At 40.1% G+C, this 16,385-nt stretch overlaps 1 protein-coding gene across 5 annotated transcripts in view; it reads left to right on the top strand.

Annotated features, from left to right (window-relative positions):
* TOX (thymocyte selection associated high mobility group box) overlaps nucleotides 1-7,596 on the top strand; it is a 224,686-nt gene extending 217,090 nt beyond the window's left edge. For all 5 annotated transcript variants that reach the window (XM_005238222.4, XM_055799777.1, XM_027787921.2 and 2 more), the window contains 2 exons: nucleotides 3,699-3,850; nucleotides 6,139-7,596. In XM_005238222.4, coding sequence (XP_005238279.1) covers nucleotides 3,699-3,850; nucleotides 6,139-6,175 — 189 coding nt within the window. In that variant the 3' untranslated portion in view covers nucleotides 6,176-7,596. The remainder of the gene's footprint in view (nucleotides 1-3,698; nucleotides 3,851-6,138) is intronic.
* The last annotated feature ends 8,789 nt before the right edge of the window (nucleotides 7,597-16,385 follow it).

A 16,385-nucleotide genomic window follows, 5' to 3' on the forward strand; every position in this document is an offset into this window, starting at 1 on the left:
GTCCCACTTTGGTTCACAGGTAGTGCAAGCAAAACTAGACTCTTAATGTCTAGTAACCATGGCTGCAAGTGTATGCATAACAAAGAAGCAGAAGATTAATGTATGTCACTTTAAAAAAAAAAATAATAATAACTCATTTTGGTCTAGTTTTAGGTATTTCTTTTCCTTTAGAAAATAAATGTATACAGCAAGATGATTGCATAGCCTGCAAAAAATAATAGCCTCATTTTTTCTGGCATATATTATATACAGTAAACTCAGGGACCTGCTGTATTTGTCCAGATTTCTTCCTCTTTTTTGTTAAGCTTTGTCTTCGAATGAGGTCAAGAGAAAAAAAAAATCATTAATATCTGTCAACTTCCTTTATAACCTTAAGGAAAAATCTTTGTATGATATCACACAGACAGATTTTCAATTTCCTTGTGTAATAAACAGATGCTTTAGGATTTGGATGTAATTTAAAGGTTTAAAATATCACATTGAGATTGATGAATAAATCAGTTGTGAAGACAAAAACATTGATGCCTGTTGAAAATACCTCTCCAGACAGGCAGGAAATGAAATTAGTTCCCAGTAAAGTGTGGAGATGAGGATCACTGTTTAGTTCTGCTGCAGGCTTTTTAGGACTTGCTACAGTGGCACCATGAAACTGCTAGGGCTACAGAAATCTAATTAAAGAGCAAATGTCCCTCCTGACTTCAAATTAATCTTTATCAAGTTCCCTATTTTTATTTCAATCTGGAACAAGAAAATGAAATTTAAAATTCTAGGCATGTGGCAAAACAGTTGATGATTTTCTCTTGAGCATTACAATGCAAAAACATTCAGCATTGTTTAATTAGACCTCGAAGTACTCATTTTCTGAGCACTTTTATTTCATCATTGTTTGTTAAGGGCTTAGATAAATAATACGCAAATATTTACTACAAGCCTGGTACAAGGCTGTCTCCTTCTGTTGTACAGATCTGTATTTCCAGAGCTTTTTCTGTTGATGAAAGAGCTGAAGTAATTATTGTTTACATCTGAAACAGCACCATACTTTATCAGTCCTTCATATTGAGTTCAGGTTTCTTTAATTACTTTGCCTTAACAAGCGTGCTCTCCAGCACCCACTTTGCTGGTATTCTGGTAACCCTTAGCCCCAGTGGGAATGCCGAGCTGCAGCAGCTCCGCTGCTTCTGGAGCTGGAACCTGGCTCAGATATCTCTGCACCATGTTAAAATTTATCATGTGAGCATGTCCTAAGAAACAGGCCCCAATCCCAGGCAGTTATAAACTAAACAGACTTGCCAGGTGCTAGATGAAAGTGTCGTTACCCCTTATTTTGCAGATAGGAGAATTAAGTCTGGATCCGTGGTCCCAGCCTTAACATGAGAGGTATCAGTTCGGTCCAAGCACACGTGCACGTGTGCTTTGCTGGAAGAGAGCCAAAGCAATTTGGCTGTGGTCACACAGAAAACCTGAAAAGATACGAGAATAAGTCTCCACCCAGTTCCAAGCTGTCATTTAAACCACAGGACCACACTCTGACATCTGAGCTATTTATTTGTCCTAAGTCCAGAAGAAATGGAACAGACGCTGCACTGATGGTCTCTTCCTCTGGTTTGGGAGAACTGTCCTTGCAGCATGAGCACTCGAGTCTGTGCCTGCTCACTTGCATGCTTTGCCACAGCCCTGCTGGAGCTACTGGCCTCATAGCGTGTTTTTCTCATATATATGATTGTTTCATAAAGACCGATAAGAGATAGCTCGGGGGCTTTGCTACCAAAGGTAAACCTGAGTGCCTGAGGGTAGGAAGTGTTTCTGTGGTTAGTTCCCTCTTATAGATAAATTAGAAAGGCCTTATGGGTGATGTTTTGTATAAAAATTATGATGGTGATATAAAAACCCCATTTTTCTGCCTTCTAATTACCCAGAACTCCGATGAAAGCCATTGGGAGGTCTGCTCAGAGTTTCCTTTGGATCTGTTGCAGGCATGGGGATTGTTTAGGCAGCCTGATGTGTAGGTGAAAAGGCAGTGTACAGAGCATGGGTGTTACGCATGGATGGGTTTTATTTTCCCTTATTAGCAGGACAATATATAAGTTAAATGACAACTAGATATAGAATTCAGCTGTGAACTTGCCCACTACTAATATTCTGTTCCTTGGAGTCACCAGGGACAAAGTCAGACTTCAAAGAGCATTTGAGGTACTGAAGTGTGACTCGGGATATTCTCTGTACAGAAAAGATTATTGAAGAAAGTTGCACTCATTTATGGCCTAGGCTAAAATTTGTGATCAGGAGGCGTGGGGTGAGGTGACAGTGTACACAAGAGGCACAGCAGGGCAGAACACCCGCGGGACCTCTGGGGAAGAGCCAGGGTGCAATGCACCAAGAAAGAGGGATGTGAAGAGGAAAGTGACATGTTACATGTGAAGGAAGCTGATTTCTGTGGCTGGGGAGCTGGGGGGGGGTGGGGGGGGGGGTGGGGGGGCAGGTGAAAACTCCGAATACTCATTTATCTGGATCAAAGGTAGCATGGCTGACTTGCTAAGCCTGCAGAAATAAAACCCAGATCTCCACAAAATTTCTGTCTTAATAAAGGCTGTGGAGAGGAAGCGATCATACATCATGGACTAGAATTTAAAACTAAAAGCTATGAGCTTTAATTCCATTCTATATGTGGACTTCAGCCAGAAGGAGTGGGTTTTCAAACTGGGTACCTTGGGTCGAGTTTAGTTTCTGATTTAACAGCTACACATCCAGTTAACTTCAGTGGGAATTGTATGCCCTTGCCCCAGGAAGGAGTTTGGTGTGTGGGTTTTTTTCAACAGACATCAATTGCTTTCATACAGCATTCCCATACTTTTACCCAATGTAGTTCTTCTAACTTTACAGGAACATGATGTACATTTATACAGGGTGAACCAGATACAGCAGCCTTGAAATTTCAGTTGTTCCACTGGTTTTGAAACACAATATTTAAACATTTTCGTATATCAAAAGAGCTAAAAATTATTATGACTTCAGATGACAGATATTTCAGGAAGCAGGTTAGATGTCTCTTTGTAACTTCCACTTTTGTTCCTTGTCTTCTTGGTTTCAAAAAGCAAGTTATTCTTTGCTACTTTCACTACATTAGTCCAACAACTGTTAAAAAGCTTTGGTTGAATTTCTGTTTAGTTGAGAGAGAAGTACAAATAAAAGAAGCAGCAGATGGTCCCTTTGTGACTGAATGAAGAAAAAGGGTTTTGAGAACAATATGTGAATAGGTGTAGTCTAATAAAACAGTCAGCCACCTGCTGCCTACATCCTTCAAAAAGATTCAGTTGCATATTCTGGGAATTAATGACTAGTGTGTATCCTTACGTTTAATCTAAATGGAAGCTCTAAGGAGCAAAAAGACCTTTTTGCCACAGTGCTGATTGAGTTGTTCTCTTGGTTTTGAATTGTTTCTGCTCTTTCCCTTTTAGTTCCATCCTGTGAACTGTGCAATAGCTAACAACAATTTGGCAGTGTTTCATTTCTCAAACCAAAGAAAGATTTTAAAACTTAGAAAGTGCCTACACATTTTTTTTTTTTTCTATTTGAAGTTTGATAACCTAAAGTACACCTGGAAAAGTATTCTACCATTTCACAGTATGGGATTTTTTTCTAAGGCACCCAACCTGTTGCTTGGTTTCCGTATATTGTAATGTACTTGCTTTCTCCTCTAGGGATTTACTCTTCAGCCTGACTATCAGAATATCATCAATCCAACATCAACAGCTGCACAAGTTGTTACCCAAGCAATGGAGTATGTTCGTTCAGGGTGCAGAAATCCTCCAGCACAGACTGTGGACTGGAATAATGACTACTGCAGTAATGGGTAAGCAGCCAGTGAATGCCACCTTGTGTTGAGGAACGTTCATGACACAAATATCTGCTAGAGAATTTGGCAACAACTTTATTGCCTGTTTCCATACAGTATTTCAGAAGTGCATCTCTGATGGCACTGTATTTATTCAGCAGTTAGCTGTTGTGGGAGAACAATTTTTCAATACATACGTTTATTAGACATTGTTGTCACCTTATCACAGCAGATACCCTTTGGTCTTAGAGAACTTCGATTCCTTAGAAAATCAGAACTGAAATCTCAAGTAAAAGGTGTAGGAAAGATGTTTTAAGATCATTACCTCCTACTTGAGAGGCAAATGGCATGAACTGTTTCCTCCAAATATGCCATTGCTGAGGAGAGCTTGCTGTCAGTGAAAACTACTTTGGGTCATGAAAACCCAAACCAGTGAGATGCAGGGGTGATGCATGGGATACAAGATACATGGAAAAGAATGGCATGAAGATCACATGACTGTAACCAAAACCAAAACACCATACCTGTAGGAACTCTATGACTCTGCCATAAGGTTAGTAGCCCCTTCAAACCCTAAGCTCCTCTGCAGCATGGTTTGTGTGGAGCCATGTAACTGTCCCAAAAACTGTCTAGAAACGTTTAAGACTCTGAACAGAAGGTATCTTTTGAGTTTTAAATTATACCTAGTGTGCCTTGTGAACATGCTCATCAGCCTAACCTCCCCTTGACCCTGTCATGAATCCCTCAAGACAATGGCAGATAAAAGCTCTCGATTGCTACCACAGTGTCAAATCTAACCCAGACAAATGAACACAAAGCAGAATTAAAGACCAGTTTCACCCATTACATTTGATCAGACTAAGAAATTCACTTGCATTATTGTGTTAAAGTTGCTTTTGTTTCTGGAACTCAAACGAACTGAACAAAAATCTTTTCTGGTTACTAGTTGAGAACAACACCTTGACTAGGACCTGCTGACACTGTGGCAGGCTTTAACTAGCCTGCAAAGCAGCATCACTTTCCCCTGTACCTATCACTGTTGCCCCATGACTTGCCCACTTATTCAGTGGAACAGTCTTGCTCCTGTGCTGTACCACCATAATGTCTTGATCTGTGCTGCAGGCCCTCGTAGGAGCCTGCCCAGCCCACAGACCTTTATACCCACTTACACTGAGCTCTGAATAGACTGTCCCCTGTCAAACAAGCCATAATCACCTGTGGCTTTGATTCCTGGTCTCTTCTGGAAAAAACAATGTGCAAACACTCCCAGCAGTGCCCTCTTGGTGCCCACTAGGCATAACTTTCCATCAGCAGAAGCTTTCTCTGAGCAGACCCTGTACATACTGTGTAGATATGCCTGTGTGAATCTGTGTGCATGGATTTAACCTGTCTTTGCTATAGCACTGGCATAAACTGCTCTGTGCTGCTCTTGGACTGCAAACAAAGTAAACTGTAAAGCTGTGGAAGAACATAAGTGGTGCCTGGGTTTTGGTGAGGAAGCAGGAGATTAAGAGTAAAGCCTCTCCCAGAAAAACTCTGCAGTGTGAACCAAGCCCCATCAGTGATGCTTCTTCTGCTTTACATTATATGTTTTTTCTGACTTCTACAGACTGTTCCAATTTAGAAACCAGTAAACGACTTCTTTTGCTCTGAACTGCTATACTTCAGTTGAAGCTGGAACCCAGCAAGAACAGAATGTAAAAGTGTGCCAGACATAGCGCGTTGGTGGAAGGTCTCCCGTAGAGCCTAGTCTCCAGCAGAGAGCTGGTCTACTTGGCTTTGCCAGAAGCTTCTGTGTTCCCTTCCATGTGCTTACCTGAACCTGCCAACCATCATTTTTTGGCTATGGCTCTACTACTAGATAAAATAGGTCAGAGATGTCAGTTGCTGGCACCCATGTTCATGTAGCTAAGCTCTCCTGCCCTCTAAAGAAGTGGGCACATCTTTAAGGTGCTGATGGAGTATCATTGGGAGACCTGTGCTAAACTGTCAGCTGTACCTACATGGTTTGTGAGGGAGGGATAGTCAGTGCTACCAGCCCACTACTGCAGGTTATCCCAAACCAGGGCTTAAACCCATGTGCCGGTCCTGTGTAGTTTAGAGCTAGATGAGGTCTCCGGGTAGCTACATGCCACTATAGCACTAAGATTTTTCTTTTTATTACTCTGGTAATGCAGCCATACTTCAGTGATATGCTTGGAATGAATGACATGCAGTAGGGTTGTGGGGGTTTTTTTGGAAGAACAGGACAAAAAAAATGACAATTTTTTTTTAAAATCACCTTTGTTCTTCTTCTCTTTGAACAGGGGCATGCAGAGGGACAAAGCACTGTACCTTACCTGAAAATCTGAAACACCTCTCCTTTCCACTGAGGAATGCAGGGGAGTCTTTTCATCATGGATTGCTTTATGCAGTCAAGGCAGTTCTGCATTTTATTAGGAAATACAAGTTGCTAAGCACTTAGGACTATTTGAGCTTGTGGGTCACCCACTCTGGAAAAAATAGTCTTGCTTCTTTCATTTTCTCCTCTCCCCACCCGCCCCCCCCAAAAAAAAATTTTTTTTCTCTTTCTTCCTCCTTTTCCATCCCTACCCTGAGATCCTTTAACGGACATTGCTTTTATTCTTCCCTGAAGGAAACTTGGACCATTCAGATTTTATGTTGGTTTTTGCTGTGAAGTGCTGCGATAGTAACTGCCTTAGCAACTGTAGATGTCTCGGATAAAAGTCCTGGATTTTCCATTGGTTTTTCATAATGGGTGTTTATATGAAACTACTAAAGACTTTTTAAATGGCTTGATGTAGCAGTCATAGCAAGTTTGTAAATAGCATCTATGTTACACTCTCCTAGAGTATAAAATGTGAATGTTTTTTGTAGCTAATTGTAATTGAAACTGGCTCATTCCAGTTTATTGATTTCACAATAAGGGTTAAATTGGCAAACATTCATATTTTTACTTCATTTTTAAACAACTGACTAATAGTTCTATATTTTCAAAGTATTTGGAGGAAAAAAAAGTAAAATATTCCCAAATGATATTAATTAAAAATATTGGCTTTGTTGCATGAAATAAACACAAAAAACTAGGGAAAAAAACCTAATGTTGATAAAGAGCAACACATTTATTTTGTACTGCCTAAAAAATGCTTCTTTTTTTTAAAGAAAATCACTTTATGTGTACTGGTTAGTAAATGTCATTTAAGTCCTTTTATGTATAAAACTGCCAAATGCTTACCTGATATTTTATTAGATGCAGAAACAGATTGGAGACAGCTAAATTATAACCTTTACATATGGCTATGTATTATTGTTTCTTCATACTGTGTCTGTATTTAATCTTTTTTATGGAACCTGTTGCGCCTATTTATGAAATAATAAATATAGGTGTTTGTAAGTAAATTTGTTAGCATTTTAAAGAAGTTTCTTTGACGCTTTAACTTTTGCTGGCACAAATTGTTCACAACTGATGTGAATATTTTATTTAGTTTTTACAGTGACATATATAAGACCAAACCTGCTTTACTGGCAGAAAATGAAGGTAACCAATACTTATTTCTCTATTTCTTTGGTTGTTAAGGGAAAATTAAAAAAAAAAAATTTAAAAAGGCATTTTAGGTAGTTCCCCTTTTAAAGCATTGTAGCAGGAAGTTGCCCAAAACTAAGACTTGAACCAACAAAACTAACTGAATAAAACTGCATAATGCTGCTTCTTGGAACTTCATCAGTTTTGGTTAATTAGTCAAGTGGAATAAAAACATTACCAACAGAAATATTACCAAATATGATTCAACTATGTTATTATACATTCAAAATGTCCTACAGAGTTTTAAGGAGTGTATCACAAATACATCCTAAAGTGAAAGGTAAGTTCACAGCCACAGGGAAAGGGATAAACAAACAAACAAACAAACAAAAGAAGGTATTTTGTCAATGTTTTGGATCAGGGATAGCTCTGAAAATACATTTCTGGAGGATTTCATCCCAAATGCCTGTCCAATTAATGGAGATTACTACTGATTTGTATTTTCTATGTGAAATAAAGAAAGCAACTCGGATAAAATTAACATTATGCAGTGCCACTGATTTTTCTTTAAAAACAAAACAGAAACAAAGGCATGCTTGGTTTTGAATGATTTCAGGCAATGTACAATCGGAATCACTTGGCATGTAATAACTAATAAATAATGCAGATCAGATGTGATTACTCAAATGACTGTAGCTGAGAGCTCTAATTTTCCTGTCTTGAAACTGTATGAGAATTTGTGATTAAATTCACAGTTTATTGTTTGTCTGTTTAGTACTTTAGAAATATACCAGCACTACTAATTACCCAATGTCTTCTATTTATTATATTATAGTAAACTACATTTTCCATTCATATTAATTCTAAAGTGAGAACATAATTACTGGGGACAAGAAAAATCAGCTTTGATTTTGACAGGCAGTTTTTCTTTTTCTTTTATGGAAAAGAACTGTGTTATCTTCATTTCTTTTAGAGCAGGTGCACAGTCACATAAAGTTGTTAATTTCGGTATCCATGCGGAGTTCAAAATACAAGAAAACTTTAATGTAAATAAAAAAAATACATCATGAATAAAATACTTATTCTGTATGAACCTCTGGCTATTTGTTGTCTCTCAGTCTGTAAGAAGGGAAGCCTGTGTTGTGTTTACCATACAGCACCTTACCCAGCCAGTGCTTTGTGTGTGGTTCTGTGCCTGGGTCCTGTTCCAACAGGGTAGCTGTGCTGGAGGAGCAGCAGTTTTGGCCAGGGTTATGCTGATGCCACTTTGTTGCAAAGGAAAGATCCCACTTCCACGCGTAAATGTCAGTTCTTCTTGTCTGGCCTTTGGAAAAAGCAATGGTTGCTGGTCAAGGGCAGTCTGCTATTTGTTTTCAGCTGTGTATTGGCAGACACAACTTGTCCATGGATGGAGCCTAGCAGGTTGACATCTTCTTGTAAGCAGGTGAAACTCCACTGGAGTACGCCCCGTTCTTCACTGAAGTGCTGTGGCTTAGGCACCAGAATAACACACATACCCGAGCCACTGGTTGTAAGTCACCATCTGTCATAATGACAATAATGAGAAAGCACACAGGAATGAAACAACCTACACGCTGAAGCAACACAGTAACAGCAAGTAAATATGATAAAGACATTTTTCAAAGTGATAGTAACCAGGGAAATAATGTCTTCCAGTAATTGAAATTAATATTTTTTTTAATTATTTTTTTACAGTGGTAGGCACAATGAAAGGTTAGCAACATATGCACTCTGTAAGATGTAAATCCCATTTGGCTGCCCCAAGGTAAGCAGAGGTTTTGAAAAGGAAAGGCTCTTCAAATTTACTGCTGCTCTCAGTGTGCCCCATTCTGGCAATGTGAGTCCCAGTCTCTATCACCAAACCCATGGGGGTCTGAGCAGAAATCCCATCCAGCTGCTGCCTCTGACCCAAAGAAGCTCTTCAAAGGGACCTGCTATAGGATTCTGTCCCCCACATTCACCCACAGGCAGTAAGTAATGTATTCATGGAGGGCCCCAGCCATTCACAATGAAATGTAATGTATTCGTGCCCACTTCTCTCTCTCTCTCACCGAATTGATCTCACTGCTCCTGATTCCAGCGGCGTCTCCGCCAAATATTCCCTGCAAGGCTTCGCCGTAAACAGGAAATCCGACAATAAGAACTCATTACTGGAAGGCAAAACATGCTTTTGCCACCTTCCTCAAGCTTCTGAGACTTAATCTCAACCTGAACTACCATCTCCAAGACTGTATCTGCCTGTTTCTTACCTGATCCTGTAAACATGGCAGACCTAGAGAGATCTCCTTCTGTGCTCTGGGGAAACACAGTAGGTAAAAAAATCCTTGTTTTGCACACACTGTGAGAAGGAACTAAAGAGCTGTATGTAACCCATACAGGAATTACTCCCCAGAACTCCCATTGATAGGTAGATAGATATAGATATATAGATACAGATACAGGTGTAGGTGTAGATAGATAGACAGATATACAACCATTGCCCCGTTAATTATTTACCTGGTGTCTTCAAGCCCTTTTATGTTTAAATAAAATATTATTTAGTGAGTATAGCAGTGTGCTGGCAGTGCTGCAGGAGGTGCTGAGCACCTTGGAGAACAGGAGGTGCTTTGTGTCAGGTCTTGCAGGCAGCATTTGCTTTCCTTTGCAAAGTCATGTATTTTATTATTACCCAGCAGCACTTTAAATCACAACTCAAATGTAGTTCTTATCCCACCAACAAGAGGACAAGTGAGAACAATGACTTGTAACATTTCAGAGTCTGTCACAGTTACTGCCTAATTAGAGAAACCCACCAGCAAATGTGCATCTGCATGGATCCTGCAACTGTCATCATTTCACATTCTATTAAGGGCTCTCTGCAATAGACACTTTACAATGAAATTTTGTTCAGGCTAATACCAAGCTGGCAAACATGTAATTGGCTAGCAAATAAAATAAGAGAGGAAAAAAAAGAAAGAGAAGAAGGGGAAAAGAAAAGGAAACCTTCCTATTTGGAAAACAAGGTGTGTGCAAAAATCAACAGTATACTGCAGAGAAGATCCTTACCTTCTGACAATTGTGTGTTTACAACGAGTCTGAGCATAATTGCTCTGATGGGCTGTCAAGGAAAAGATTAATTTGGCAAAGATTAGTATTGACTTGCTGTTTATTAAGGCTTTTAAACAGCTGTATCTGGCAACATTCCTGTAAGTGCCTGTCATGTCTGAAAATCAGGCTCGCACCCGGGTGCTTGCCAGCTGTTGCTAAACAATCTTACCACTTTGAGTATCTTTCTCCAGGCCAAACAGCAAGAGCAAAGTACTGCCAAATGAGTCTCTCTTGTCCTGTCACTTTTGGGGGGATCGGAGAGCTCAGATGTCAGTTGATGGCTCGATGGCTGAGCTGATAGCAGCTGCCGGGAGCCGGCAGAGTGGTTAGAGAGGTGGTACACCAACCCGTCCCCCACGCCAAGGGAAGGGTGCTCCTGTTAGTCACCTCACCAACACACAAAACCACAGCTTGCAACTGCTGTAACACAAAGGGGTTTTAAACCCCTTAGCTCCTGCCATCAAGTCAAAGTTTGATAGGAGGCAGAACTCCAGAGCGAGTGGTTCATCCTCCCTGGGCTCTGATGGGTAAAGCCAACAAGCTAGAGGGGTGTGTGAAAGTACAGCAGACACCATTAATCTTTATAAAATGAGCCAACATTTCCTTCTATGATTTTTCCCCCCAGACTAAAACAAAAGTTATAAAAGCGCTGCACACAAAATACCCTAGGTCAATGGAAACCTGTAAAAGGAAAGATGTCAGCTGTTATTTTTGTTATGTTACTTAAAACATTTCAGCTTGCATTGTGGGCTTTAGTAGCGAGCTCAGAAACAAATAATACCAATGGAAAGAAGGATAAACAAACGGCTGCAGCTAAACGCCAATACAAATAGCCATGTGTTACAATTAAAGTTGATTTGGCCTTTCAAATAGAAGTCTGATTTTCTGGGATTAATCTCGACCTTTTCAAGTTGCATTAGGCTGAAATAAGTTGTCAGAACAGATGTGAATTTTGTTTGCAGAGAACAATTGTAATCCAGTAACCCTTAGAACACCAGTGTTTCCCAGACCGCCAGCCAGCTGAGCAGTGAGGATGCGGTCGGCAGATACTGAGTGCACACAGCAGGCAGAACCAGAAGACTCGTGGCCATGTCCAGAGGCTGGAAGTTTAGGTCAGAAAATTTCAAACTGGAAGTGAAGTCCTTTTCCCTTTAATTCTGAATTTACCAAGCAGCATGGTGGATGCACAACCACTTGAAAAAAAGATGTTAGAACAAAAAAGGATACCTTTGTAAAACATGTGTTCTTTAGCTAAATCAAACCTATAAGTAGTCGATATTCCATGCGCCGCTGTTTCATGGAAGGCTGGGCACATATTTTATAATGCAGAAGTCTCTGAAGGCTCCAAGAATCACATGTTTCAGATGCTACTCTAAACTAGCTTTCTAAGAAGTTTTCCTTACAATCTGCACAGCTCTAGTACTTAAAAAAAAAAAAAAAAAAAAAAAAAACACAAAGAAAAGAGAAAGAAAGAAAAAGAAAATCTCTACTGAATAATCAGCTTCTCATACTTTGATACATCAAGTCTAGAACTTCCCAGGTCTATGCACAGCATATATGCTGATCTGGTGCTCCCAAAAAGCTTGGTTTCAGTGGAAGTAAAAAGGTCCAAAGCCTTTCCAGTATGGGCTGAGGGCTGAGGGCAGGGGCAGAGGGGCTGTTCCCCTTACCATGCCAGCAAAGCAACTGTGCTAGGGTAAGCCCTCTGCAGACACAAAGTCCACAGGTTGCTTTTGTAACACTGACTTTCTTCACAGTGAAACACAGACCCATGTTTATGTCATCAGTGCAGTCATATTGTTAAATACTGAAGATGCAAGAAAGATTTTTCCTGCTCTCTACATAGCATGGCTTAGATAGAAACATGAAGTTCCAAAGTTCATTCAAAAGCATGTCATCACTTGAATAAATAAGGCTGATGCCCTAATTAGTAGAGAAAGCCTTCATGTTTTGATATCTACTTCTGCTCAGAGTTCTGAAATAATGAGCTGAGCCTCTCCACTCCTCTGGCATACAAGCATGTGTTACATGGTTTTGTTAAAGAGATGAATATGAAAGGAGGTAAGTGATGTACCCAGGGACAAGAGTAATTTATAGGAAAAGTAGCTGAGATCTGAGAGTTCTGAAAAACAGTCTTCTGCTTTAGTCAGAAATAAAGTTCAAAAACTGTGAAGCAGTGCTAAGATCCACAAGGACAACATTAACTCAGGTGAGATTTTACAAATAACAAATAGGGGGAGGTTTCCAGGTTTTATTTGTCTTTAGCAGTTTTCCACTTTTAAGTCATAAGTGTACAGTCAAGTATTACTTTCAAACTTAACTGTAAACTTTATAAAGATTAAAATAACAAGAGAGAGATGTCTGAGTAATCTCTGGCTTCACGTTGCTGGAATTTTTGATTAAAATTTCAAAGCTTGTGAGACTGGAATTTTGACTATACTGTTCATACCCCTCAGACTTCTTTATGTCTCTCTCTGTTTTTGCAGAATTTCTCCCTAGACTTCAACAAAGTCCTTTACCTGTCTGACTTTCTGCGTCAGCTTTAACAAAGCACCTTACATATACTTACACCTGCACACTGAGGAGACTCATGGCAGTGGAATGGGGCTGTCCTGCACCTGAGTCCCCAGCAGAAGTTGCCCTCTGCAAACAGACTGAAGATAGTCACACAATTTGATCCTGGCAGGAAGGTCATGCTTCTGCAGTACATGGGTGATACATTTGCAAGGCTGAGTATTTCTCAACTCTCCAGAGAGAATTTTTTTGAGAACAATTTGATCAAAAGCCAGAAACAGAGTATCCTGTCTTCTTGTACTGTTGTCACCTTTGGACTGGGAAGGAACCTGAGCCCAGAGGTGAGAGCATTTCCAAAAGTGATCCCAGGATAAGGAAAATATTGACATATTGGAGTAAATCCAGTGGAGGCCACCATGACTGTCAGGGGCTGGAGCACAGGGCGCAGGTGGACAGGCTGAGAGTGCTGGATCTGGTTAGTCTCAAGGAGAGGAATCCAAGGGGAGCTCTTACTGCAGCGTGTAACTGCCTAGGGCGTCTTTATAAACACAGAGCCTGTAGAGGATTTAGAGGACTGTATGAAAAATTTATTTGTAAAAAGGTTGTAATGATTGTTAAAAACATAAGGTATGAAATGTAAAAAGAGAAGAAAAAAAAAGGGGGAATTGTAGAGGGATGAATCTGGGTTAATTAGCATTGATAATATACAGGTGTGGGCTGGCTTCAGGGGCGGTGGGTTGGCCGATGTAGATGAGGGGCAGCTGTGGCTGGTTTGTTAAGTGGTTGGGCAGCCAAGGAAGAGAGAGCAGGTCCTAGATAAGGAGAAGGCAGCAGAGGGACAGGCATGAAGAGTGTGTTGGTATGAAATGGTAAAAGACCTTGTTGCAGCTTGATAGTTTGGAGAGTGCTGTGACAGGAGCCCAAATCTTTCTGGAGGCATACATGAAGGACAAGAGACAATAGCCACAAGCTGAAATAAGGAAAGTTCTGATTACATGTTGGGGGGGAAAAAAATCACCAGATAAGAGTTTGAAAACACTGAAACAGGGGCCCAGAGAGGCTGTGGGATTTATGTCCTTGGAAATACTTAAAACTCAAGGGGACAGCCCTGGAAAACTCCATCTAAGTTGCACCAGCTGTGGCTGTGGGGATAGGATAGACCAGAAAACCTCCAGAGATCCCTTTCAATCTAGGTTTGTCTGCAATTCTTTTTCACACAAAATCCCCTACACATAGAACAGAAAGAAAGCCCAGCAGATCACGGTTATTTAGCCTCAAATTGGGAAAGGGGGTGAGAAAGTCTTTGTTGGTTGCTTCCTGTTACACACCTTGTGTTACAGTACATTGTGCCATTTTAAACTGGGGTTTCACAGCCTGGTTTTACATGTACAGAAAAAGCAAAAGTGAACGTCATTTGTATCTGAGTTTCCTGTAGAGGTTTATTTAAGGGGAAAAAAACCTCCCAAGGAAATCATAGACGTTAACCCACTGATCGTTTTCCTGAAATTAATTTAGTTTGCATTATATTGAGGGTGCAACTTTTATGCAAAGACAAGCAGGAGTGTATTGGTTGCCAAAGCAAAGCTGACTGGTTAAATCTTGGACTCTGGGGAGCAAAGCCTCAGATAAATGAAAGAAAAGATACAGTTTTCCTTTTATATATATATATATGTTTTTTAACATATAGCACTCAAAAGAAGTCTCTGGGGGCTTCAATACGTGACTTTACATTTTAATGCTTTTCCTCCACCAGATGGTTTAGATAAAGACTTATTAGTTTCATTCGTGCAAATGGTTTCATACAAAAAATGTCTATTTTTAACATTTTAGCCTCAAGGCTTGGTTTTAGCTTTTTTTTTTTCCCCAGAAGTGAAGTTTTCACTAGTTTCTAATATTTTAATCATCATCATTCTTATCATCAAATAAGATTCATACCATAATGTGGTTGATGAGTCCTCTAAAAGAATTTACATCCAAAAAAGCACAATAAAATTACTTCATAAATTTGATTTATGTATCTTTTCATACAACCTTTATGTTTTTACAGTTTTCCATGAGATTAGTTATGATTATGCCAATCTCTGCAAAAGTAGTGTATATGTTCTGTCACACATAATGATGCAGACCCTTTATCTTCCTTTTTTTGTCTTTATATCATTACTGTGAGGAATACATTCAGTGTATGAAAACCGGAGAGGGTTTACTACTGGAAACCCTAATTGCTACTACAGGCAAATCCACTCCCATTTCTGGAGGTAGGGAATTCCCCCTAGCAATGAAATTAATGTGGCTTTGCTAGGCACATGCTGAGGGGATGTTAGGAGGGCATACATGAGTAATTTTAATTCTGTGAGATCTTTCTTTGTCATCCAAAGACCTCATTTAGAGCCAAGCAGAGCAGGACACAGAAAACACCAGAATCTCTTCATTAACACAGTCATCACCATTGATCCAGAGCAGACATTATCTGCCATTTTCTCTCATTTCAGAAGAGCTCTCCAGATGCTCAGGGGTGTCCAGTACCCATCCCATTGGTCATGCAGAGCACTAGGACCTAATTCTGGCACCCAATGGAGGCACATTGTTAAGAACCTCCCTCTGCAGTCAGCGGAGAAGGATCAGCACTTCCAATGTACATGTTATGTAAGAAAAAAAGCACTCTGCCAACTTCTCTGCAGCACTTGCAGAGCCTAAAAACCGATGTCTGCACTACAACTAGGAAGTAATTCTGTCTATTAGGAGTTGATCAACTGGTTGAAGAAGCTCCTATAGTTGCACTGCACAAAGTTAAGGGGTTTCATTTAGGACTAAATGTACTAATGCAGTTCCCCTGCACTGCACCTCACCACTGGCAACGTAGCAACTCACACACAAGAAGTTAGGTGCCTGAACTCATATTTAGACCCTGACAGGTATTTTGCAAGTTAAATGCATTAACTGTTAACACAGAGAGTTAAAACAAACAAATAAACCTTATACGTGTTTTCCCAGATTGGGTACTTCAGCCACTGTGCCAGAAAAAACGTTGGCAAGTAGCTATGGGAAAAAGAAGGTAAGGGAGTCAGAAGCAAGAAACGAAGGAGGAAAAGAAAGAAAACTGCATCCTCATGTGTCTTCAAGATATGGGTTTGTGCAGTATCGCATTCTGTTGGACATTCAGAGAACCTGAGGATATGTAAATAGAAACCACTCCAAAGAACAAAACTCTCCATGCAATAAGGGGATTTCCAGTCATGAGTATATTGCTTGCAGGGTTTACACCACAGGGGCAATACATTGACAGACCGTGACTTCATATATACATCACTGTATTATTATAGCTGTTAGGATGTTCAGGAGGTTGTAATTAGTGAGCATCAGGGTGTGTAAGCCCCCTGCCTTGTGCTGCCAATGCTAATCCATGTCAGT

Source organism: Falco peregrinus, chromosome 3 (assembly GCF_023634155.1).
Source record: "Falco peregrinus isolate bFalPer1 chromosome 3, bFalPer1.pri, whole genome shotgun sequence".
Taxonomy (NCBI): domain Eukaryota; kingdom Metazoa; phylum Chordata; class Aves; order Falconiformes; family Falconidae; genus Falco; species Falco peregrinus.